Source organism: Typopeltis vanoorti, chromosome 6, assembly GCF_054136105.1.
Source record: "Typopeltis vanoorti isolate ZY-2024b chromosome 6, IOZ_Tvanoo_1.0, whole genome shotgun sequence".
Lineage (NCBI taxonomy): Eukaryota > Metazoa > Arthropoda > Arachnida > Uropygi > Thelyphonidae > Typopeltis > Typopeltis vanoorti.
The window spans coordinates 44,161,671-44,188,588 of NC_143554.1; the positions used below are offsets into that span (position 1 = coordinate 44,161,671).

A 26,918-nucleotide genomic window follows, 5' to 3' on the forward strand; every position below is an offset into this window, starting at 1 on the left:
AAACATTTTACAATTTATATGCAACAATGAGTAAATGAAGCAGTTCAAATTGTAATGGACTGAAGATCAAAAGTCCTAATTTGGCTCCCTCTAGTCTTGTAAAAAAAGAAGTACACTGGTGTCCAAAAGCTAAGGTCGAATTGCGTGCAAAGGGATGCAGACTACAGACCTTTAAGCATATAAGCATACTTGTTGCAGACAGTTTGCCAGTTTGTCAAGATATCCACGTACCAGTGTTTTCCTTGAGTGCTACCACGTGATCCTCTTTGCACACAATTCCAAAATCTGAATGTGTAACCACTTTATACTCAAAATTACCACAAGTTAATTCGCCTGAATTTGCAGTTGTCATCTTCAGAAATACTGTTCGTCCTTAAGTTCTACACACACACACTAGTGTATTACACTTGATCTAAGGATAACAGTTTCCCAAATTTTTGGCAAATTAATGCCATTCTACTTGTTCAAGTTAGGAGAATGCCTCATAGCCACTGCTAACTGTAAAAATAATCTTTCTGACCTGTAACAACTTCTATATAGCATGCTGGTTTTTTCCCATCTAATCCTGTGTGTGAAGTCCAAAGTGTGGACTGCCAGTTCAGGCTTGCCATAATAATGATAATGGTAGCAAATGTATTTTCATATGTTATCCAAGGCAGATGTTAACAGATCTTCCTGTCTGTCCATAGTAGACTAAGTTACAGGAAACTTCAAATACTCAGAGTTTTGCTAGAGGATGTCCTTAGGAAAGCAGACCATAGTTGCTAATTTGACATGTAGTTTGAATGTGATGTGATGGTTATATTTTATTAGTACTTTGGCTGTCTTTTCAGATATATCTCGGATACAGCAAACAGGAATGGTAATGTTTCGTTCCTGTGTGTTTGAGGAGTGGAAAGTAGGAAAGGACCATGTAGTATTTTATCTACTTTGTAGGAGCTGTAGCCATTTGGCAGGAAGGTATCGCAAAAGATAGTTAAATTCTATGGAAAGAGTTGCATCATTAGAACAAATGAAAATGACAGAAGAGGAGAGAATGGAAAAAGTCGGAGATAGGAAATGAGAAGAATGCAAGGGAGTGCTGGAACCAGGGATAGAGTGATGCCAGGACAGCAGGTAAGTAGGAGAACACAGAGAGAAAGGGTTAGAGGAGAGAGGGTGAGGAATGCAGGTGAACAATCGAGAAACAGAGTGGTAAGAGGTGTGATGTATGGAGATGATGATCCATGGTGTGCAAGATAGGATGCCAGAGGAATGTTTGCCTGGAGGAATGATAGAAAGTGTGGCTATGGCAATTAAGTAGGGTGAAAGGGTGAATGAGATGATTGTGGGCACAAATGACTTGAAAGGCAGTGTAAATCGGGTGGCAAGAGATCTGGGATTCATGCTTGAGGTTGTACAAAAGAAAATGCAGAGAGAAAAGATAGTTGGTGTTACCCAGGTATGAAAATGACGAGCTGAGTAAAAGAGCAGTAATAATGAATAGCATAATAACCAGAATGTGTTAAAAGAGAGGATTGGGATATGTGGATGCTTGGAGGACATTTGAGGACAGAAAGGATGGCTATGCGAGAGACCGCTTGCATTTGAATGAGGAAGGACGTAGGCATCTGGAGAGATTGCTGTTTTCTGAAGAAGTTGATGTGTCAATGCAGGGAGACTAGAATTCCCAGGGTGGATGATAGTAGGAGTAGCCTCTTGTGGGAATGAGTGCTTGGCGGAAGAGGGACGACATCGGGTAACACTGAGTCCAGTGGAGTCTAGAGGGGATAATAATAGGTATAGAAGCAGCGACATTTTTAAGCTTTATACTAATGCCAGAAGTATACGGAATAAAGGAGATGAATTGGTGGCACTGATAGCATCTGCCTGGCCAAAGATTTTTGGGATCTCTGAGACGTGGTTGACGGAAGATGATACAATAACAGGAATAGAAATAGCAAGGTACAGCATTTTTTGGCAGGATAGGAAGGGAAAATGCGGTGATGGAGTACTGCTTATGATAAGTGATGACTTATGTCCTCTAAGAGTGGAAGCTTTGGAAGGCAGTGGCACTAATGGTTTTGAAAGCATATGATGTGAGGTAGAGGTAGGCAAGACAGGATATTCAGTGAGGTGTTGCCAGGGCCAGCGCTACCATTTAGGCAAACTAGGCAACCGCCTAGGGTGCAAAACTTCAAGCTATGCTTTATTCATACTTTACTAAAATATCAAAATTAAGTAGTGATATATGATTTAGGTATCGATTTTTTTTCCTTATCCCTCACATCACACTATTTTTAGTGTGATGCGAGGGATATTTAAGGGACATTATTTAATATTTTAAAATATTAAATTTCGGTATTTTATAACTTTTTTTTTGTAAATGAATTATAACAGAGAATTTTCAAATTAATTAAAAAATAAAATAAAAAAGCCCTATTAATTTAACTTGAAAGACAATTTTATTTTGTTTAATGTAAATTAGAAACATTTTAGTTTATGAAATAAGGGGCGCACTTGTAAACTTTGCCTAGGGCGCAAAATAACCTGGCACCGACAGTGGGTGTTGCTACAAGCCAGGGAGCACAGAAGTAGGGGGGGGAGCAGGAGATGTTTAGGAAGTTGAGCTTGGCAAGTACAAGAAGAATGATTGTTATGGGAGACTTTAACTACAGCAGTATAAGTTGGAAAGAGGGGAAATGCATGTAGTAATAAGGGAATGGAATTTCTAGAATTCTTGAAGGACATATGTCTTAGGCAACATGTAATAGAGGGAACAAGAGGTTCGAAAATTTTGAATTTGGTCATAGCATCAGAAGAGCTGATAATAACTGAGATGACATCTCTCCCCCAGTTGAAGAGAGTGACCATGTAGTATTATAAGGTGAGTGATTATATTAGTCTTAGATATCAACTTGGGGTAGTTCCATGGAAGGTGGATTTGGAAGGCCAGGATATCATTAGTGCTTGAGAAATTATGAAGGAATACTTGTTAGCAGCAATAGTTAGCTGCTATGAGTGAAGAAGGAGGACACAATTTGGTGTAAAGTGGATGACAAACAATATCAAACAGGAACTGCAGATGAAAAAGAGGTTATGGAAAAGATATAAAGAGAGGGGGTGGAGAGCAGATGCATGAAGAATATAAGACTCAGGTCAGGAGAGAGTGACTAATATGGTGAGGAAGGCAAAACTGGAATATGATACGAGATTGGCATTATGATCCAAAGAAAATCCTAGGGAATTATTTAGCTATGTAGCCAGTAGGAGAAGAAATGATTGTGGAATAATGACATCATGGGATAAAAATGGGAATAGAGCGACTGATTCAGAGGACAGTGGAGTTATTCAATGAACACTTTATTGGAGTATTTCATCTTGGGAAGTAAATTTTAATACTAGTGGGATATGGCAGGTTCGATGTTTAGAAGTGCAAGAAGAGAGTGTGTTCCAAATACTGAGTACTCTGAATGTCAGTAAAGCTGCGGGGCTGGATGGTATTTCACCATGGGTTTTGAGAGAATGTGCTAAAGAACTGATAGCTCTGCTGACCTGGCTTTTCAATGAAAGTCTGGCTATGGGAAAGGTACCCAAGGAATGGAAGGAAGGTATGATGGTGCCATTGCATAAGGGTGGTAGCAGACAGGAAGTGTCTAATTATAGGCTAGTTTGTGTTTCATCAGTAGTTGTTAAGATCTTGGAGAAATTAGTGAGAGACCATATCGGGAGGAATCTTTATCTGGACGATTTCAATCGAAGGTGAGTTAGCCGATCTCATACGGAGGTAGCAGGGTTTTTTCTCCCAGAAACTCGGGTTTTTCATCCCGCATACAGACAAATCGGCCCTTCAGAACACACGCAACTTACAGACAAAAAATACTAGTTGTGGTGGAGGTAGATGGCGTTGATGGAGATGATTCGTAGTAGAAGTTCGGTGTAGTGGTTTGACATTTGTAGGTGTCCTCCCGCGATGAGTCTTCGGACTCCTTGGAGGTGTCAGGAATAATAATAATAATAAATAATATACAGCATTAGGCAGATGAGGGTAATGTTATCTGTGAGAGTCAACATGGATTTGTTAAGGGGAACTCTTGCTTTAGTAATATGATTGCCAGTTGATGAGGGGGAAAGGCATATACTGCCATTTTTTTAGATTTTGCAAAGCCATTTCACAAGGTGCCACAAGATAAACTATATTTAAGTTGCGGGTTAGTCAACTGGGTTTAGGATTGGATGTCTGATAGGTATCAGAGAGTTGTGTATGGTGGGACAATATCAAGGAGGCAGAAGGTTACAAACGGGGTCCCACTGGGACCTGTATTGTTTAATGCTTCATATCAATGACATTGTCAATAGATTGCAGAGGGATATTCAGCTGGGAAGAGTTATTAGTAATAGTGCAGATGTAGCAGCCCTGCAAGAGGATTTAAATAAACTAGACAGATGGGCAATTGAATGGGGGTTTCGGTTTAATTCAGCAAAATGTAAAGTCTTGAAATTTGGGATACATCGATGGGAGGCTACATACTCTATTAGAGGAGCTGTACTGGAGGAAGTAGGAAAGACAAGATATTGGGGGGGGGGGTTGATTGATAGAAAACGGAAATTCAGGGAACATATTGCAAAGGTGATGAAGGTAACCCAGAGGATTGCTGCAATACTGAGAAGGATGCTGACCTGCAGAGATAAGAGTTATCGTTCCATTGTATAAGACCCTGATCAGACCACACCTAGACTATTCTTCTCAAATTTGGTCCCCTAGATTTGAAGGGGATAAATTAATTGTGGAAAGGGTACAGAGGCAGATAACAAAGATGGTTTCAGAATACAATGTTAGTTATGAGGATCAGCTGAGGGAATGTGAACTGCAGAGTTTGGTATATAGATAGAAGGAGAGGTGATATGATTGAGACTTTTAAACTGTTGAAAGGTAGTTACAGGGTTGACACTGGGGAGTTCTTTCATTTGGTGGAACAGCGGAAAGGAACGATGACAAGGGGCCATCACTGGAAGTTATGAAAGGAAACTGTGCAACAAAAGGGTGAGAAGTGGTTTCTTTGCATGGAGGGTATTTGAACCGTGGAATGCATTGCCTGATAAAGTGATGAGGGCAAGATCAGTTAATGAGTTCAAGGAGTGGTATGACAGACTGTTTCCTAGGAATGACCTCACAACGAGTCTTTTGACTCTATGGAGGTCTGACAATAATAATAAAATAGCCCTAGCTCTGAGTGTCCTTAGAATACCATTCTGTTGGGCTAGATGATGATCTGATTGTTTATGTAGATATCTTCCTCTCTCTCTCTCTCTCTCTCTCTCTCTGTGTATTGGCTTTCTATGACTGGAAAAATAGTGAATCAACTGAAGAGTGAATGACTAATGTGTCAAGAAAAGGCAAACAGTTATTAGATTCTTTTTCTACTGTGAAGTGAATTTTGGAATGTTGGCTGTTTAGGTAAATTATAAAAGAATCCAAAGTGTCTTGCCCATGGGAACAAGTGGCAAACACATAATCAACAAAACATAACCACACTAAAAGAGTTTGTACATAGCTGTGATATTTTGTTCTTTAAGCATTCCATGTAAAAGTTAGCTGAAAGGGGGAGGGGAGGACCCATTGCAGTACCATTAATCGGTTTATAGATTTTTTCCCTTGCCAAATAGAGTAAAGCAAGTTGCATACATAACCTTAGTAGCAGTCGTGGTAATGAATTTACACCACATTAAAAGCACATTTGTGTTTAAATTTCCATACCTTTTGCTGTTAGTCATGTCAAAGTTTCTGGAAGAGAAAACTATGCAGACATGGAATGCAAATAAATAATTTACTAGCTCAAATAACAACAGTATTCAAACCTCTAAACAAAGTATCTACCTGCCTAAGATAAATCCAGGATCACCTGGATTACTCTGTCCAAAATTTCAGGCAGATAGGACAAAGTAATTTCATCAGCAAAAAGATCATAAAAATATATCCAAGAATTGAGAAACAAAAAGTAAACTATCTCAATATGCCTGAAAAAGACCACTTCATATAATGGAAGAAAGCCAGGCTACTTCACAAATCCCAGTTTAAATTGGAGAGACTACTGCTGGAAGTGGCACAAGTTCTACAGAACTTGATTAGTTGTAACAGAACAGATGGAATGATTTTACACAGGTTTTGGAACACCATCCTATCTACCCAACAGCATTAACAACAGGAATCACTATGAAGAGTGCTGCTGTCACCCTCTATACATGACAATACTTGCTATCCAGGTCATTCTGGTTTGGTGGTCTTCATTAGGTATGTAGTGATAAACTGCCTTTGATAATGCTATCGAAATTTCAGCTTGTAAATAATTATTTTGAGCCAGTATATTATTTATTTGCATAATCTGTCTATGTAATTTTATCTTCTTGAAACTTTAACATGAATATTTCAAACCACATGCCAAATTAGCAACTCTGATCTGCTCTAAGGAAAAATTCCATCCTCTAGCATATTATCTTGGAGTATATGAAGTTTCTTATTACAGCCTACTGTGAAGAGATGGAAAGATCTGTTAACATACCTTGGAGAACGTAAGAAATACATTTGCCACCATTATTATGGCAAGTCCCGACTGGAAGACCATGCTTTGAACACCCCTTTACATATGATAAAATGGAAGAAAACCAATGTGCTATATAGAAGTCGTTACAGGTTAGAAAGATTATTTTTTAAAGTTAGCATCACTATGAAGCATTCCCCTAACTTGAACAAGTATGGCTGCATTAATTTGCCAAAAATATGGTTGACTGTTAACCTAAGATCAACTCCTATGCAATACTTTTTTTTAATAAAATCAGAGGGTGCCATGTTATGACTTTAGAACTTTTGCCCATTATAATTTGAACTGTTTCACTTACTCACAGTTGTGTATAAACTGTAACATGTTGTTTTGCTCTGAAGATGCCATTTTGAAATCCAATAAAATAAGTCAGTTAATAAACATCTTTTTATAATTTAGTTTGTTTGATGTTATAATATCATTAAAATAAGTTATAGAAGACTCCTGCAGATGACCAAGAATTAATAATGATAATTTTTAATGAAAGGACATAACAAAAAGTACCATAAACACTATTTTTTTTGTTATTGTTTGAAATGAAAACATCTGATATAAGTATTATATTATAAACTATCTTTTGCCTGCCCACCCACCCATCCACCCACAAAAGAGATTGCAAAACTTATAACACATAAAAAGTATTGTGTGTAGACAAGTGGTCAAGGAGAAAGAAGGATTACATTAATAAGTTGGGAAAAACAAAACAGCATGGGAAAGGCAGGTTCAAAGAACAGAGGTAGATGGAATAAAGAAGAAAGATGAGAGGTTGGGTTCAACATGTTCAGAGTCAAACTGTGTCTAGATGTTGATCAACAGCTGCTTGTGTTCTTCACAGATAAAAGATATCCTTTTTCTGAATTATGCCTATAAAAAGGCATAATGCAGCCACAGTGGCTATGAGAAAGTGAGTGGAGAGTATAAGAGAGGTGTCACCTATTAGGCAGACTGCCCTCTTCTGTATACACAATCACAAATACTTAGAATGTTTCAGATGCATCATTTAATGTGAGAACAATATTCTAGGTTGGGTCATATTTGGGATTTATAGTGTTAAGAGCTTAGCAGGAGAGAAGTTGTGTTTTGAATGAAAAAGTTTTGGTGAGGATAAAGAGGCTATTGATGTTATATGTTTATTGGAGTATAAGCTAGTTAAGATGTGAAAAAACATGGAGTATAAGATGTGAAAATCAGCAAAAGAAGAGAAACTTAGGCTGACTTGCAACACTATCAGAAATAAGATGCAGCGAAGTTGGATCTTGATTCAGAGTACTAAAGATACAGCTGTGCTTTGATAGCATTAAAATTCACTAAATTATCTTCACCCAACTTGAAAGTGAAGAGATCAGTGTTTAAGACATTGGTTATGGAAAATTTTGAAGCCCAAATCATTTCAGTGCTACAAGGTTTCTCAAATGAAGAGGAATAGAGAGTATGGTCATCAGCAAAACTATGAATAGGAACTGAAGTTAGGGAGAGAAAAATGTCAGTGATGTGTAGTAGGAAGAAAAAGTGTATGAGTACAGAACCATATGGTACTCTTTCACTGATAACAAAATCTGATAAGAGAAATTACCAGAAAGGAAACTGATGATCAAATCAAAAAGGGCAGGTGGGAGATGGCAGCTTGGTAAGACAACCTTGATGCTAGACATGAACAGATGCCGTGGAAATATCAATACTGGCTTTCAAGTTTGTCCAAATCGCTCTGTAACCTATGTCTAAAGGTGGGATAGGTTAGCAAGGAGGACTGCCAATCACCATACTAGTGATCATAATTAATGAGAGTCTCCAGGTAGTGAAGAAACTGGGTGTTGATGATTCTCTGTCACTTTCAAGAGTACTAAGATGAGGACAATGGAACAAATGTTTGATGGTTAACTTATGGTATCTCCCTTTTTATGGACAGGCTGCATAAAGGCTTGCTTCTATGCTGTTAGACAGATGCCAGATAAGTATGAACAAAGGCAATACAAGATGGGCCACAAGTTTTTAGCACAAATGGAGGGATATCATCTTGACCAGTCGACCTACTGGTATCAAGGCTATTGAGTATTTTTCTGATATTCTTTTCATGACAGATCAGAAGTGGCATGCTGTAGGCAGTTTAAGATGTTAACTCTCCAAGAGGAAAGCTTATTGGATCTGGACCTTAGAAAGTCTGCTTTAGACTTTTTTTTTTTTTAAGTTATCATGGACTGTAGTATAGGTTGAATGAGAAGCTGAGTTTTTAACTTGAGTTATTAAATATATGCTGTTTTTTTTTTTTTTTTTTGTCATGGACTGCTTAGGCACATTTGGAGAACCAGAGCTTGGATAGAGATTAGGGGTTTGAGTGGAACGTCACTCATTAAGCAATAATAATTTCCATTCATTGATAAGAGACAATAATCACATCATGATAAAGAGGCACAGAAATCCTAAAGGTCATTCCAATCGGTAATAACAAGAAGAGTGGCCAGAAGAAGAAGAATGACCTGCATAAAAAAAGGTCATTGCCAAGAAAAGAGCTAATTGTGTTTGAAAGGAAAGCTTGAAGGTCTACAGTGTTGGAGAATGATAATAATTATGTAGTATTCTGGCAGATTATTATTATTATTATTATTCGTGATACCTCCAAGGAGTCCGAAGACTCATCACAGGAGGACACCTACAACTATCTCACCCACAGCACCGAACCTCTACCATGAATCATCTCCATCAACGCCGTCTACTGCCCACCTCCACCACTACCACAACTAGTATTTTTTGTCTGTAAATTGCATGTGTTCTGAAGGGCTGATTTGTCTGTATGATTTGTGCAAGATCATTACTGACAACAAACAATTCTGTTTCTCTTCAGCTTGATCTGTGAAGTTAAAGAAGGGAAGCTAGTATGAATTATGGACATTGAAATCTCCAATGTTTTCACTGTTTAGGTAACTGGGCTGTATGTAATCAACTTTCAGATATAAATAATAGGAAAGGTCAGTAGTCATGAATTAGGGGAACAGTAAAAGGCAGCAAATGAAGGCAACAAAATGAGACAAGGAGATTTTGACTCAAAGCAGGGTTTTTTTTTTTTTTTTAAATCACTCCCAGATGAGAGGCCATAAGGCCTATAGCAGATAACTGCTGTGTGTGTGTGTGTGTGTGTGGACTGAAGTCAAGACCAAAGCAAGCTGTTGAAATTCTTCCTAAAGATCCAGAGGTTGTGGTCCTTGAGAAATAATTCATAGGGAAGGCTGTTCCACAGAATTACAATAAATGGAATATAAGAAAACTATGAGTAACAGGTTAAGTGAGTCTGCAGTTTAAATGTAAAGAAATATGTGCTTGTGTTCCTGTAAGTTCAGCAGAAATGGAGGAGTTATGTAAACAGTGACCATAGAAATATCTGTAGAAGATAGACTATCTTTGAGACAATGGCTGCAGAGTCTATAATCTCCAAGAGAGGGTTGATCACTTATCCAAATCACTCTCATTAAGAATTCTTATACAGATCTTAGATGCACCACCCCAAATGTGAGAGCAGTATTCCATAGTCGGACAGATTTGAGATTTGTACAGATTAAGCAACAGGACAGGAGATAAGTAATCTTGAGCAAAAAATGGTTGAAAGATGTTACAGAAGTGATGTGTATGCCATCAAAAGACTAGGAGTAAGAGTCAGTCCAAGAAGATAGATCTGGTCTTGATTGTTAAGTTAAACATTATTAAAAGTGAGTGAAGAACTAAGTTCTTTTTTTGCAAAAAAAAAAAAAAATAGGGAAAACTGCATTTTGGAAAAGATGATCTTGAAATGAGATGTCTGAGCACTGTAAGGTTTATTATATGACTAGGATGAGTGGAGTATGCTTAGGATTCGTACCCATGTCTTTCTGACCAGAGGTCATAAAAACAAATACTATCAGCATAGAATACCTACAGATAGAATTTGAGGTTAGTGAGTGAGAGAGAGGGTCATTCATATACAGGAGGAAAAACATGGTGAACAGAGTCTAGTGTATGGAAACATTCATTCAGTAGTCTACTTAAATTCTCATCTTTGAACTTGGTTATTCAAGAAGTGCACCCACCCACCCAGGCTACAAAAGAAGAATTAAAACATATCATAGCTGGCAATTCTCCATCTATATGTTTAAACTAGAACTTGAAACACTAATTAAACTATTAAGACACCCAAAACTGATTCTGAAAGAGAAAAGCAGCTACAATATCTATCCAAATCTGCTTTCTTCTTGTTTACACACAAATGGTTCTGCCACTGCACTGTTACTTAAGAAAAGCCAATCTCCTGTCTTCTTATTTTTCCATTTTTTTTATATTTTTTTAAATGTGGCTCCATTTGAAAAAGAGTAGAGAACTATGAAGAGCAGAGAAGATGTTGTGGCCTTACAAGAAGATTTGAATAAATTGAGTGAATGGGCATGGGAATGAGGATGAGATTCAATGTTGCAAAATGTAAGGTTTTAAAATTTGGGAAACAAAGATGGGATGTAGAATTTATGCTTGGTGGGGATATACTGTTGGAGTTGGAGGAAACAAGAGATCTTGGGGTGATGGTGGATAAGGATTGAAATTTAGTGGACACATTGCCAAAATTGTGAGGACAACACAAAGAATTCTGGGAATGATGCAGAGGACACTGACTTGTAGAAGGAGATTCTGGTTTTTAAAAGAATGAAGAGATGTTGGAAAGGGTCCGGAGGCAACTGACTAAGGTACTTTCTGATCTCTGGAATGTCGAGTATGAAGAAAGGTTGAGAAGATGCAATTTACAGAGTCTTGTGGATAGGAGGAAGAGGGGTGATTCATATCACCCCTCTTCCTCCTATCCACTAGACTCTGATAGATAATGATAGAACCCTAAAAATTAGTAAAGGGTTGTTATAGGTTCAATGTTGGAGAGGTTTTATAGAAAACTGTAGGAGATCAGGGGAGAATCAGAGTTTTTTTTTTTTTTTTTTGCATGCAAAGTTGTGAATGATTGAAATGCCTTGCCTGAGAATGTGGTGTCTGCAGAGAATTTGAGTGAGTTTAAGATGCAGTATGATGAGCCATATATATGACAAAAGGACCTCCTAGATGACTGACACCATGGGGTCTTGAGATAATAATATATTAAATATATTACGGTATCAAAGAAATTAGACTTTCTCTTTTCAGCAAAACATTATCTCTGAATAACTATTAACTCTAAAATCATAAAGCCACTGGACACTGTTCCTGCATTTGCTGTAACTGAGTGCACAATACTGAGTGAGAGCAATTAGGCTGATTAATGATCCATTTCTCATCAATTCATTGCACCCTCTTTTACATTGTTTCTATTGTGCTCTACAAATACATCCATAGTCATTATTCATCAGAACTGGCATCACTAATTAGGTCTCTCACTCTCTTTTTCTCTTTCCTCCATATTTCTTAAGATGTGCTGCAGATATTCAACACGCCTGAACTGTCCAACTCTAAATCCACAGAACTTCTCCCCCCCCCATTTTCACATATACCTTACAGAAACATCTATCTCCTCTTATATTCTAAAGATTACAATCTACAAGTCTTCAAATTCAATGTTAACAAGTTTCTTCAAGTTTCTGGCCATTTACAGCACTAATGCACTATCTCTTGTGCTGAGATTGCAATTTTTTTAAACAATTTTTATGAGAGATTGACTATAAGATCTAGTAAGTAGGCATTTGTGCCCAATTCAATCAAATGCCCTGGGAATGTTGAGAGAAAAGTATCTCCAAACCTATGCAGTCTTTTTTTCCCCTCAAAACCATGGTAATTCTGGAGCATAGTTTGTAACAAAATTAAATGAAGGGATACTAGTTCATTGTTATAGCCAAAGTATTGAGGATTTTTTCTGGTGTATTTTCAATGAAAAACCAGATAGAAGACATGCAATGAGCTGTTCTTGATAAAGTGAGATTTTTCTTTGATCATCTTACAAGAGTTAAAGGAAAGGAATGATGCAGGTCAGCCTAATCTGGTGCAAACAAGGGAGAAGTTACACCCAATGACCTTGGCAAGGAACTAGAATAATCAATTATCAGTTTGGTGAGAAGAAATTTCTCAGCACTTACTAGGCATTTTCAAACTGAGATTTCTTAATGGTCATTGCTGATATTACATGCTCTAGTCTAGTGTAGATTGTGTGTGATTGAATATAAATATATACACACATTTAATGATTAGTATATAATCAGACAATGTAATTTCAATAATAATTAGTGTGATATGATGGTATATGCATTGAAAAGAAGAATGCTAGACTGGTTAATACATATAATTAGATTATTGTTGATTATATTATTATTTACTATCAACTGATTACTGTAAATTTTTAAATGACAATTACTAGCTATGGTGGTGGGCAGTAGATGGTGCTGATGTAGATGATTGGTAGTAGAGGTAGTGGTGGAGACAGTTGTACAATAGGTGTCCTCCCGCGATGAGTCTTCAGATGCCTTGGAGGTGTCACGAATAATAATAATAATATTGTAAAGTAATAAGTAATGAAATAAGTGATTAATGAGCAAGTAGCAATACAAATGTTGCTACCCTTTTTAATCATTTTTGTTCAGTTTAAAATATTATACAAGGCAGTAAGTTAAATGTGAACATGTAACTAGTACTGATGACATCATTAGAACACTGATCAACAGTAAAATTTAAAAATTGGATGTAGCTTGAACAAACACAAGCCAGTCTACATGAAATGTGGAGGGGGGGTTGCATGGAATCAAACTATCTGCCACTAATTTTCTTTCTATCTCCATTACTAAAGTAGTCATATGTCACAGTTTTAGTTTTTCCTCTAAACGCACCAGTTTTCCTCTTTAAAAAACTACCTGACCTCAAACACATTGGAGACATACACAGTAGGAATTCAGAAATTCATAGAGTACGAGGTTTTGATCAGGCCACATATTAATTACTGTGCACAGATTTGGTCACCTGATTTTGAAAATCTGGCATCCTAATTTCCAAGGTGATGCAGATTCAATGGAGAGGGTGAAAAGGAGTGTTTTAAAGATGACATTGAGACCATGAATGAGTATTTTTAGTAGAGATTGAGAATTTGTGTAATATAGATGCTTGCAGACAGGACAAAGAATGGTGATATAATAGAAATCTACAAACTTTTGAAAGGGTCACACAGGATACCAGTAGAAAGAATTTTCATATTATGGAGGGTGGGAAGAGTACAAGCAGGCATCCATGGAAGGTGAGAATGAATGCAGTCAAGAAAGGGATGAGAGGTAGATTTTTCTCTCCTAGAAGTATTGGCAGATACTTCCTTCTATTTTGCTAAAATTGTGAGAACAACACAGTGGATTATGGGAATGATGCAGAGAACATCGATGCATAGAAGGTTTTTTTATTCCGTTGTACAAGACTTTGATTCGGCCACATATGGATTACTATGCACAGATTTGGTCACCAGGTTTACAAAAGGATGATGAGACTAAGTTGGTTTCTGTCACTAATGTGGAATACGAGAACAGATTGAGAGAATGCAAATTAGAGCCTAGTGAATAGAAGTAAGAGAGGGAGACATGATCAAGACGTATAAGATGGTAACGGATAATTACCAGATTAACAGGGATAAGATTTTTCATAGAATATCTGGAGACAGGGAGAGAACAAGAGGCCATCCTTGTAAGCTGTATAAGATGGATGTGAGCAAGGGGGTGAGGAATAGATTTTTTTGCATGGAGAATGGAGGGTGATTGGAATGCATTGACTGAGTGTGGTGACTGCAGAGACAGTGAATGCATTTAAGTCAAGATATGACGAGCTGTTCATATGAGAGTGGGACCTCTCATGATATGAATCTCTTGACAATGAAATAATGATAATGATGTTATAGGCACCTTTGATGTACTAATGTCTCATTGGTGAAAGGCTGAAATAATATCAAACCAGCTATTCATCCTTAAATGAAAAGTCTTTACATAAAAGGATTCTCACATCCCATACAACACCAAAACCAAAATCTAACTGAGAAGTTAATACCACATTGTTCTTATTACTGTGTTATGAAGGCAGCTTGAGGGGCGGGACAAGCAGAGCAAGGGCGAGTCTCTCACAAGAATTCATGGAATGTTCCAAATAATAATATATATTACTTATACAAGAAGAAATAATCAGTATGTGGAATGAATCAAAGTATTCAGTCCAAGGGTCCAGCAATGCCAGTAATATTAGATATCCAATTTCTCATTTATGATAGCTATACTATCTTCCAGTTAGGGTAGTACCAGTCATAGTAGATAATTTTGAAAATTTTGACATTAAGGAATACATAACATGATGAAACAATAACAAGTAGCATGACAAGAGAAACTTCAAGTAATACACTATACCATTTTGTGTGTAAAATTGCATTCCATTACCCAAAACTCCTCTATATAAGACATTGTCAGACCACATATGGACTACTGTGCTCAGATTTTGTCACCTAGTTTTCATTGTGATGTGGAAACACTAGAGAGGATCCAAAGATGAATGATCAAGTGATATCAGGACTCTGAAGTGTTGGTTATAAAGAACAACTGAGAGAATGTGGATTATAAAAGTGTGGATAGGAGGAAAAGGAGATATGATAAAGACCTTCAAGTTAGTTAAGGAATTTTATCAGATTAATACAGAAGGAATTATAAAAAGAATGGAAGTTAAGATGAGAAGAATGAGAGGCCATCCCTGGAAGATGTATAAAGATGTGGTGAAAAAGGGCATAAAAAGTAGATTTACAGACATGTTACTGGTTGAGTGGGCCTCATACAATGGGTCTGTTGACTCCATTGAGGTTACCAAAATAATAATATAAAAACTGCATACTAAATAAATAAATAAATTAATAGTTGAATATTTTATTTTAAAAGGATATTAAAATATTAATTTCCAATTGTTTAAGTATCCTTTCCTTTTAAGTCTTGTAAAATATACTTAATGTACACTAAAAAATTTGTAAATCTTTGTGCAATTCAGTTGGTCAGTTTTACCTGCTTGCAGACTAAAATTCAGATAAATGGAACAAAAAAAATCCAATATCTTGCAAACTTATATTGATTTTACTATCCAAGTTGAAATGTTGAAGTCTTAGAATGTCTAAAGATCATGAACATGTTAACTACAGAAAAGAATCTTACCAAACAGAAACTGGATAGATAATTCAATGGACAAAAGGAAAATAAGAATGTGAGACCACCTACAGAAAATGGATAAAAGGTATGGTATGTAGATGAGTTAATTTTTTTTTTCTCCCATGAAGAGTGCAAGCAATTAAAATGCTTGCACTCCACTGTTGTCTGGAGAAGAGCTTAAGATATGGTACGACATGCATTGAGGTATTTATGGTGAACCTCTTGCAATGAATTCTATGGCTAACAGAATAATCTAATATTATAAAAATAAAATTAAATTATTAATTTTATAAATTTTCTAAAAAAATATATAAAAAAAAAACATGGTTGATCTAGAAATGCTTCATTATAAATTTTATTTTTTTTTTATAAATGAATTGTCAGATTATATTTCTTATGGATTAAAACTTCCCCAGATGTCTTGAATGATATATTTTAAAACACCTTTAGTAGGACATGTTATTTTTAAAGTAGAGTAGTATGTTTTCCCTTGAATCTATGAGTAATTTCTGAAATTTTACTGAAGGCACAGCTTGGTATTAGCAGACAAGGACAATTCTTTCCATATCCAAAAAAATAAAATAAAAATAAAACACACACTAAAAGAGTGCACCCTAGAAATGTATTTCCTACTCAGTCTCAAATGTTATATTCTGCCACAAAACTCACCACTAGCAAGAATGCAGCATATATTACATCTATACATGTCTGTTCCACATATAGTTATTTACTAACATTTCCAAATTAGAAGATGACGATTTGATCTAACATTCTTTGGAATGTTACCTTTGCCAAAGGTCATTCCTACTGGCTCTTTGTAGATATGAAAAAAAAAAAAAAAAAGGCGGAAGGGAAAAGAGAAATGTTGAAGTGCTTTAAAATATGACATTTTATGTGTGTGTATGTGGAGTCTATACATAACTGTACACTCTTGATGAAGTGCCGTAGATACGATTACAGGAAGCCAGCAAGTGAGAACCGCATACAAATGCTACTTAACTAACTCGACACTGAAATTAAAGATGGGGTAGTCAAATCATCACAAAGCAAGATTAAAAAAAAAAAAAAACATACATATAGTAATAATGTGGCCCAACATATATTTCATTACAGACTTCAAAATGGTCACCACTGAGCAGTGTCTTTTTTCTGAACAAATATTTCGCATAAATATGTCTTCTATGTTAGTAATAAGCATTTGGGCTTATTTAATGTTTCCTTTTTCTTTTTATATAGAGCTCAAACGAAAGAAATTTTGAGGTAAAGGAGAGGGAGATGTAAGCATTAAGTTGGCTCTATTTCTTATATCACCAAAAAAACTACCCTGTACTTTAATCAAATCGGTTTGTATTGAATAAGCATAAAACATACTTAAAAATATACAATTTTCATCATTAAACAGTAAAACCCCAACACGCAATAACCAAGTCTCTTATCCAAACACGTGAAATGCATCAAATACGCTGTAGATCTTAACTTTGTTCAGAAACCAAAGAATTGTGGGTAAACAAAAGACTAACGGCAATTAAAGTTTCAATAAATGGTATACGCCGAAAAATGTCACTCTTTCCGCTTTCTAGTTAGTTAATTTCAATATTTTTAATATCAAAAATATTTATTTATTTATTGTTGAAGCGGACAACTGCCCATTACTTGCCAGTAAACAATACTTTTTTCGTGGTGATTCTGATAACAATACATTTATCAACAATTGAACATCGCCATATTCCAATCTATAGAGTACTATAGATGAAACTGTAAGTGCTCACCATCCTTCTCTGCACTGTTTGCATCCTGTTTGTGTTTCTTTAACATAAAGGCACGCGGCATCCTGCAAATTGCACAACTAAGTGCAATAGCCGGATCCTATCTATAAAAGCCGCTATCACAGCTCGCCATAAATGGCATGCTTGTTTTTTTTTCATTTGAAATGCGCCACTAGAGGACGCTTCAACACCGATCCGCAAATGGTATATCAAATTACGGAGTCCATCATGAAGTCGTGTAGATCGGTCTCCACCGAATGCTTTAAGTTTTACAGCAAATCACAACTGTACACAGTTATCCAAACAGATTAAGAGTTTGAAAAAACTTTAAGGCTAACGGTAAGACATTAATGAATAATCTAATAAGAATTCTTGTATGTTTTGAAATAAATTTTATAAATATCAATAATTTGCCCTTAAATTTTCTTGAATAAAATTTGAGACACACAGGCAGACATTGAGAGGAGAATCAAAAAACAGAAAAAAAATTAAAAAAAAAAACATGAATTTTAAAAATGATATCACAAGATTAAAAAAAATCTCGATTTCGATTATGAATATATAGCGAGACAAATAATTCAAATTTTCTAAAACATTGGAGCAGAACTAAGTAACATGAATAGATTAATATTCCTTTTCTTCTTCTGAAACATTAATTGCTCTCCTAAACGAAGTTGTCGAGAAATATGATTTTCAGTCTTCTTCCAAAACCAGCAATTTCCCTTCTTATCTAACTGGCTCCTGTATACCTCCATAAATTACAAGATAATAGCTACATCTTGTAGAATTCAAGTTTTCTAAGAGATGATTTCCATGACAGGATTTCACTACATATGAGCGACTCAAAAGGAATATCGGGGATCACAACTACATGAGCTTTATTAGATCCACTCAAGAAGACAAAACAACATCACTAATTTACGTGACGATGAACGCTATGATGGACAGCTCCTCTCGCGATTGTTTAGATCAATCTTATACCAGCTTCTCTTCTTCATCATCATCATCCAAAGCAAGGGAACTGCAGGTGGAACCAGGTAGAAAGTGCATGGAGAATATTTTAAAACGTAAAAACAAACTGAAGAATCTTATCTATCCTGTAAAAATTAAAGCGTTTTTTTTTTTTTTCCCATGAGAAATGGTTATTTCACTAGTGAATCATTTTTGACTAATTCTTGATACTATATGTACATATGTAAGAAGTTTACCTGCTACAATCAATGAAAGTCTTGGGGAAAATATATGGAATCGTGTTTTTAGATGAAATACATTGAGTTGACATAGATATGATCAGTTTCAGTAAAGGCAAAAATGCTGGGTGGATAGTCTCATATGAGGCTCATCTATAAAGAGATGTTTAAAAAAATCATCACGAAAAAGATTCTTCAGATGAATTTCATGGTGCTAAAACATCGTCCATTTAGTCTAAACTTCATGAACATATCTTCTGGGACTTAGGTTATTTGAAATATGTGCTGGAAGCATGAGTGATATAACCAGCAGCATGAAAACTCTTTGAGCAAAGAATTCAATATCTGGATAATCAATGAAATTCATAGTTCAATGTTTATGATATTAAGCGATATTGAATATCATATCAGTGATATTCAATGTCTGATACTGAATGCATTACACTCGTGTAATGGATTCAACAGTTATTGTAATTGCCATCAACGCTTTCTATTGACGAAAGTTATGGTTTTCATCAATTAATTTCCTCCACATTTCAAACCTTATACTTGAGCTGCAAAAAAGCGATCTCTAACCACAAGAAATGTTCTTTTTGATACAATGAATAGTTTTTAGTGTTGCTTGTCCTCATCATCATACACGATGAATTTTGAGAATCTGTTGTTGATTAAATTACTTTTTTTATCCTTGTGACTCGTGTTGGCCCAATGGATAGTATAGATACTTTCCAACCGTCAGCCTTGAGGCTGAAATGAAGTCTAACACATCAGGTAATCCACGGTATTAATGTACTATACTTTTATGGCATTTTGTGGGTGGAAGTTGCATTAAATAGAGAGAGAGAGAAACTATTTCACTGAATTAGTGAAATAATTCAGTTTATAATGCATGTTGCCGATTCTAGCATGGTTAAAATCCGAAGGCACGAATTACATATTGATATTTTTATATCAGTCCTAGCAATAAGTAAAGAGTTTCAGAACCTAATCACCTTTGTGCTGCGATGTTCTCTTTGAATAGCTAAAGGTTGTGGCTCTCTTGGTGAGGAATATATTACACTGAAAAAGAAATTACACTTTGTTTTCATCCGCATTTTAAACGAAACATGAACAAAACAAGAGTTGAAACTTGAATGATTTGCAAGTTTGCCTTTGCCCTTGTATCTTACAGGTACAGCGCAGTGCATTTTCTTCTCTGGCGTGTGCAGTGCCATGTATTATAGGTACGGTCATTATCCAGACCAGTTTCGACTTTATTGAGATCTCATCAGTGGATCCAAGTCATGTTTCAATCTACAAGTAGTTAAATGATTTGCTATCATATTACTCCAACACTGAAAGTCAGAGATAGCAAGTATTTTTCGCTAATCTTTTAATCTGCTCCCACTGATATGAAACATCGGTAAATATTGAAATCTGTGGGTGTGGTAACCCTTTTCATAATGCATGGCATTATATACGCCCGAGAACAGAGGCTGCTCTGCATCATGGAATGAATGAAAAACTTGAAGTCGACAATTTCCATATATAAGTAGTCTAGTCCTGAAGATATTTCAAGTGAAACTTTTGTTTGCTCGCGTTTGAGTAAAATACGGACGAAAACCATAATTAAGTTCCTTGACAAGTAATCTACTACTTCTCTTCCCAATGAAATATACTTGCTGCATTTGGTGAAGAACAGTTTCAAAGAATAAAGGGCGGAGTGGAGTCAAAAACAATAAATTGAAATAGGTTTGTCGGGTTTGCAGTTGAACTATGAATAAGCATCCATACGGAAAAGCGGAGGAATGGAGGAAGCCAAGTCGTAGTACTATGCTTATGGAAATACCTGCTGAAATATACAACGCACAAACTTACCCCTGGTGAGATAACAGTTGAAGCGAATCCGTGAGTAGGAGCTGTCATCAATTAGCTGAACTTCTTCCTCTTCCAGACAGCATCAAGGACTTTTAAGGTTTTTTCACCATCCTAAATATGAGAACAGCATTCTAACTGAACTGATTTGGGTTATGTGCAACTTTAGCAGCCGGGATAAGAAGTAATCTTGAGTAGAAAATCATGTCAGATTTACTGGAGGCTGAGTTAGATGAGCATGATATGTGTGTGGCAGGTAGACCAGAATTAAATATTTGTCCTTCCAAATCGATTAGTACAATTCATTCCAATTAATGTGGGACGAAATTAGGCAGGTAGATAATAAGAGGGGGAAAAAAGGGAGCTTTAAAAAGTGCGAAGTATGTCAAGAGACAGTTTTTCTGTTTATGAAATTGTCTCATGGTACCAAACATTTAAAAAACTCGACTACTGAAATTGAAGTGCCCTAAGAGCTTCAGGGTCATTGTATGTGGAGCTTGAATTATTGCTGTTGCTTCACTACGTGCTGTCTGTTTCTGCAGGATTCTCAGAAATTTAAATAGTTTTATGACATATAGCGCATATTTCAAGAGTTATTAACTGATTTCCGACATCGCGAGATACAGAAAAGGCGTATTATCATGCAGGGTATTTCAAAATTATGCATGCACAGTTAAAAAAATTTATATTTCATAGACAACAAACAAAATTTTAAAGCTAAGGGATAGATAATCGCTTATGGATAAGATCACGACTGCAATAATATAATAAAAACATATTCAAAATTAGTGCTTTTAGGATTCTGGATAACATCGAAATTCTGATGTTATACAAAAGTACAAAATTTGCACTTAAACTTCTTTTGTTATGAAGTACACCGTAGGACGGTCTGTGAGCAAAATAGCACCAAGAGAAAGAGTTACTTTAATTATTTCCTTCTCTTTCGAGAAACATATAGAAAGATTTTTTTGTCATTTGTTACATTACACTTGACATTATAAAGTAAATTATACTTGGCAAGAAATTATATTCTGGTTTATTCCTTTATTCAAGCGTAGCAAACAAAGTTTGCGTGTTATATCTTCGTGACTAAGCTAATCATTTGCCTTAATATCTTCAAAACACACTTCCTTTAGGACGTGTATATTGCTATGCATTGTGGGAAGGATATCACCACCTAGACTGGGTTTTTACCTTTTATTGAGGCCTCGTCAGTGGGAACCAGACTCCGAAGATACCGAGGTTGAATTAATGCAAAAGTTATATATTTTCCATATATTATTATTATTGTTACAACCTGATACCTCCAAGGACTCATCGCAGGAGGGCACTCTACAACTACATGCACTCACCGTCTTCCCTACTACTTAATTCGCCAATTACAAAACAACACTACTACTACTACTACTACCATAAATGCCATCTACCATATATTATGTGCGTTTTGTCGATTTGCTTGTGCGCGGAAGGAAAAACCCGCCTTTCCGGGAAGAAAAACCCTGCTATTGAACTTAGGTCTTTTCCAATTGAAGGGTGCAATGTTCTGCTATTCTTCCAGTTGCTCTATGGATGCGCTTAATATAGATATATAAGTATCAAAAAGGTGTATCACCTTATTATTAAAACACTCTGGATCAAAGATAATTGAAGAAAGTTTTTTCACACTATCTTTGATCCAGAATATTTTAATAATATGGTGATACAGTTTTTTGCTACTTGTATAAGGAAATGATGAGATTTCTGCATTAATTCAACCATGGTATCTTCCTGGGTCTGGCTTCCACAGATGAGACCTCGATACGGTTCGAAACCTGTCTGAATAGGGACCCTTCCCATAATGCGGTGCAATATGCAACGATTCTTGTCAAGTAAAACTTAATTTAATTCAAGCAAAAGTATTTTTATCTGTACAGCTCTAAGGCAGGAATGAGCAACCCTGTGGACAACGGTGTTTTGGGGGAAAAAAAGTTAAAATTAAATTGAATATTACAATTTTTTTTTTATTTTTGCATAATGTGGTTGGGACGTAAGTATTCATGGCTGTAATGCATGTATCTTCACGGGGCTGGTTTGCCTGTTCTGAGGGACGAAAAACCCGAGTCTGGTGAAAACCCTCTACAATTCATATGAGATCAGCTAATTCACCTTTTGCGTCATGGACGGAAATCGAACCCAGATCCTTCCGACCCAAGGGCTTTGTCTATACCGACTGAGCTACGGAGACTCTCCACCTATATATAGATATCCGAATTTTCTAACTAGAGACATGCAAAGAATAAGTTTTTTTAAAAAAGATCTGGATTAATAATATACTGCATTAAGAATACATTCCTCTGTTATGGAATGCATTCATAAATTTAACTGATAAGATAGAATAAAGTATGAACGATATTACAGAAAAAAGAACATAGAATCGGGACACTGACTATACCGATCAAAGATAAGATGTGGGGCGGGGGGAACTTCATGAACATCGCTCAGAAAAAAGGTGCTATCTGTCTTAATGAGACAAATTATCAAATTGTGATCAGGGGAAGTGAAACTTATCTGCAGTAAAAAGATATGAAGTGTTCAGATTAGAAAAAGGTGGAACATGCTTGGAAAAGGTGGATATATTATTAGGAAAAGCTAAAGAATGCTTCTGGAGTTTCCCAGCATCCTACAAACGCTAAATAAAACTCCTTAGCTTTTATATTTGCCCTTTTCTTTGTACTCTTCCTCCTGTTCTTTCCCTTTTAAAAAAGCAGTTTCACGCGAGGTTGTGCCATAGTCAGACCAGTCAATTTACTAAACAAAAATTCCGGATACACAGCCCTGAGTTTTATTATTTAATGACAGGGGAAAAAAATTGAAGCAATTTCGCAAGTAACGAAAAATTGAAAGTTCTATTTGTCTTGGCATAAGAGAATTAGAAAAGAAAAAAAAAAAAAATTACTGGAATAAAATAGTTAAAAGATAGGATCAACACAGAGATTTAAGCTTTTCGGACATATGTGAAGATTCCATTCAGTGACATAGTAAGATAGAAATGGTAAATAAAAGAAATAAATCTTCTAACACTTTTTATTGCCAAAAGGAGTAGATTTCAGTTGTGGCTCCTATAGCCTTAACTTTTAGAAAACAGGTGGGCTGCCCGTCTTCTTCCTTCAGCCTTCACTATCTCAAGCTATCAAAGAATGAACAAAGCTTTCGGGAGGGAGAGTACGACAGACTGCTACTGCCATCTTGTGGTACAATAAGCACGCAACAAAACTCCTAGTCAGGAAAATGCAAAAATGTTAGTTTGGTTTTAGAAGTTAATTGTAATTGAGAGCTTAGGTGGGAGATGAACTTCACCGCCTGGTGTGAGACTACCGCATTGCTTACTGGAGGCCTGAGGTGGCTTTGAAAAAGTTTCATGTTGGTCTCTAGAGCAGGGTTTCCGGAGTATATAGTAAATAATTAAAAATACAAAAAAAAAAAAGAAGAAAACATAATCGTTAACCCACCCATGATACAAATGTAATAACTATAGGTTACAAAAAATCTTTCGATTGGAAACAAAACCTAAGTATTGGAGCACATAAAAAATTTTAAAAATCGATATGCTGGTCAACAAAGAATAAAAGAAGGGATAGGGAACGAGGCTTCATAAAAGTACAGAACTGAATGCTATCGTACTGAATACTATCGAAAAGTATAGAACTAAATACTACTGAATACTATACTGAACTTTAAAAAAGTGCATATTTCATGATCCTTGGAGCTTTATGCAAAATGCACTAATTGCTTTGATAAAGGACTTCTATATCGAAGTCCCTTAAATTACTATTTTGCGGTGAATTCACGTGAACAGGAGTTGTGTTCACGCGTAACATTTGCTTAATTATTTAATTTTAAAAAATTGTTAAAAGAAGAACTAATGTTATTACAATGTCAGGTTGTGGTGATTTCAAATTCCGGCAGAAGTAACGAAGACTATGAGGCCAGATTACTACGTCTGTGGACTACACATGTACTTCTGTCCTATTTGTCTGTTTTACAGGAGAGGAAAAAAATCCTCAGTATGAGACCGACTAACTCACTGTCAGGAAAAAGGTGGGCAGTATGCTGCCTCTGATTGCATAAGAAAAGCAAGTTGCTGCTTGGAAGAAAATGCTATTCTTTGTTGTAAGCTGAAAAGAACTACTGAACTGAACTTTACTAGTAGCCCAAAATATCGAGAGAGAAGGAAGCATCGATTCCCAAGGACATTTCACATATAAAGTCTAACCGATTATTGGTGGAGTCGTTTTCAGCAAATGTATAATTCGTTCATTATATATTTACTGAAAACGACTCCACCAATAATCAAGTTTTTTAAGATATTTAAAAGCAATTTACCAAACTGCCTAAAAAGAAAGATCTGCAACCAGCGTGTACTCCCAACAATGACCTATGTTAGTGAAACCTGGGGTCTGACTTAAAAACACATAGAGAAACAACAGCACTAAGAAACATGGAAAGCGCCATTCTAGGAATAACCCGGTTAGAAAAAATAATAATACTTGGATAAGGAAGCAAAAACAAAAATAATGGGCATTGCCTTAGTAATAAAAGGCAACGCTAGGCAGAACATGAGATGCTCAAGATCGGCCAAAATGGAAGAAGCATGGAAACGCATTCGTCCAGCAGTGGACAGGAAAGCTGTTGATGATATCTACATACTGTATATAAATTTAAGCGAAAAGCAGGTATGATTGCAATAAATAAAATAAAATAAATTGATTCTTTTAATTAAATTTTCAAATTTTCGGCCCTAGCTCTACAGATATATGTTAATAATCAAATAAAAATATTTTTGTAGAAGAATTATATATTTTAATTTTTTTAAACAGATATATTTAAAATTTATTTTTAAAAATAGATAATTTCAGTTTTTATATCGCAACGAATCATATAATTCTTTCATATCCAATTGTAGTTCGAATTTTCGAGTTTCAAACAAGATTGAAATATGTAAATCTATTTTACCAAACACCTCAACTTCAAAGTTTGATCTAGCCAAAGTAATTCCATACACGGTAGAATCAAATAGAGGAGCTTTTAGAAATGCATATTTTTAGTTGATTCTAGAGTTAGTTGACTGTTGAAGCAGGCAATTTTTTCTCCTCCGGAAGAAAGTCAAGTTTTTAATCTTACAACTAATGCCAGATTAACCTTAATGCAATGACGCAGTTGTATAAGGCCCTATTCTTGAAGAGGCCCTGGTACAATTACCTTTGACTTCGTTAGGACCTAAATGTACCCAGGTGCATTCGGGTTTAATTTAAAACTTTTAAAAAATTTTCTCGAATAAAAAATAATCTATCTTCCATGTTAAACCCTCACCCTAACCTTTAAGTTTAATTACGACTAAAAAACATATAATTCAATGACATATTTACAGAATTTGTATCTGTAAAAACTCAAATTAGCGAGATTATTTAAACAATTGAGTTTTTGCTAATATCACTTCTGCTTTCTTTTATTGTTATTATAAAATCATATAATAAAATTGAAGCTTTCATCTCTGCAACTAATTTTGTTTTCTGAATTTTATTGTTGCTTTTTTTTTAATACACAGAGCTAAAACAGACGGGGGGGGGGACCTTCAACAAGACCTATTCGCGTCGTGGATCCATACATCCATAATCTGGCATTGTTTACAATGCAGCAAAAACGTTAGTAGAATGTATACCTCATCATCAAATTCCTGACATGTACCCTTACAAGTGGTGTACAGGATATGATGGTACTACTTGAAAACTTTACACCATTACTATCTACAATTTTCCTCCAAATCAGAATGTATACCTGTATTAAAAAATAATAAAATTAAAAAAAAAATAGAATTCTAAACATCGCGAAAGTTGATTACTACGTACTATGAGAGGTGATGTTCGTAATCTTTAGGTTTTTATTTTTATTATTATTTTTTTCATGTATATATTCTACTGTCATTTTAACTGTATTGCGAGATGAAAAAAATTAACTTTCTTTTAGAGTAATTAATATTAACAAAATATTAGCAAAAAGTAAATGAAGGATGGCTCCCTACCGATTTTCAGAAAAGATTAAAAAAAAAAAAAAGCCTTCTACTCTTTTCAGAGAATGAAAAAAATGCTAGAGGATTGATTACATCTGTCATTCCTTATAAAAAGTATTTTTGTGTGTGTCGTACACAGGACTGGATTAAGGAGAATTATAAATACAGTACTAATTTTCTCTATGGACACCGCTGGACAAATGTAAACCACAGTGAATGCTGATTTTTTAAAAGTAACAAATTGTTTCCAGTCAAATTAATTCAGTCTGAATTTATTTGACTAAACTTAGTAAATAAAATTTACTAAATATGTAAATTTTAATTTGCGAAATACAACAGGCAAAATGAAG

At 35.5% G+C, this 26,918-nt stretch overlaps 1 protein-coding gene across 6 annotated transcripts in view; it reads right to left on the minus strand.

Annotated features, from left to right (window-relative positions):
* Positions 1-26,918, minus strand: part of LOC150105413 (uncharacterized) — a 362,599-nt gene that overhangs the window by 74,659 nt on the left and 261,022 nt on the right. For 2 of the 6 annotated variants that reach the window (XM_090394788.1, XM_090394782.1), the window contains exon 1: positions 17,482-17,567. The exons of the other annotated variants lie outside the window; for them this stretch is intronic. In XM_090394788.1, coding sequence (XP_090250914.1) covers positions 17,482-17,542 — 61 coding nt within the window. In that variant the 5' untranslated portion in view covers positions 17,543-17,567. Of the gene's footprint in view, positions 1-17,481; positions 17,568-26,918 lie in introns of those variants that run through there. 6 annotated transcript variants of the gene reach the window in all.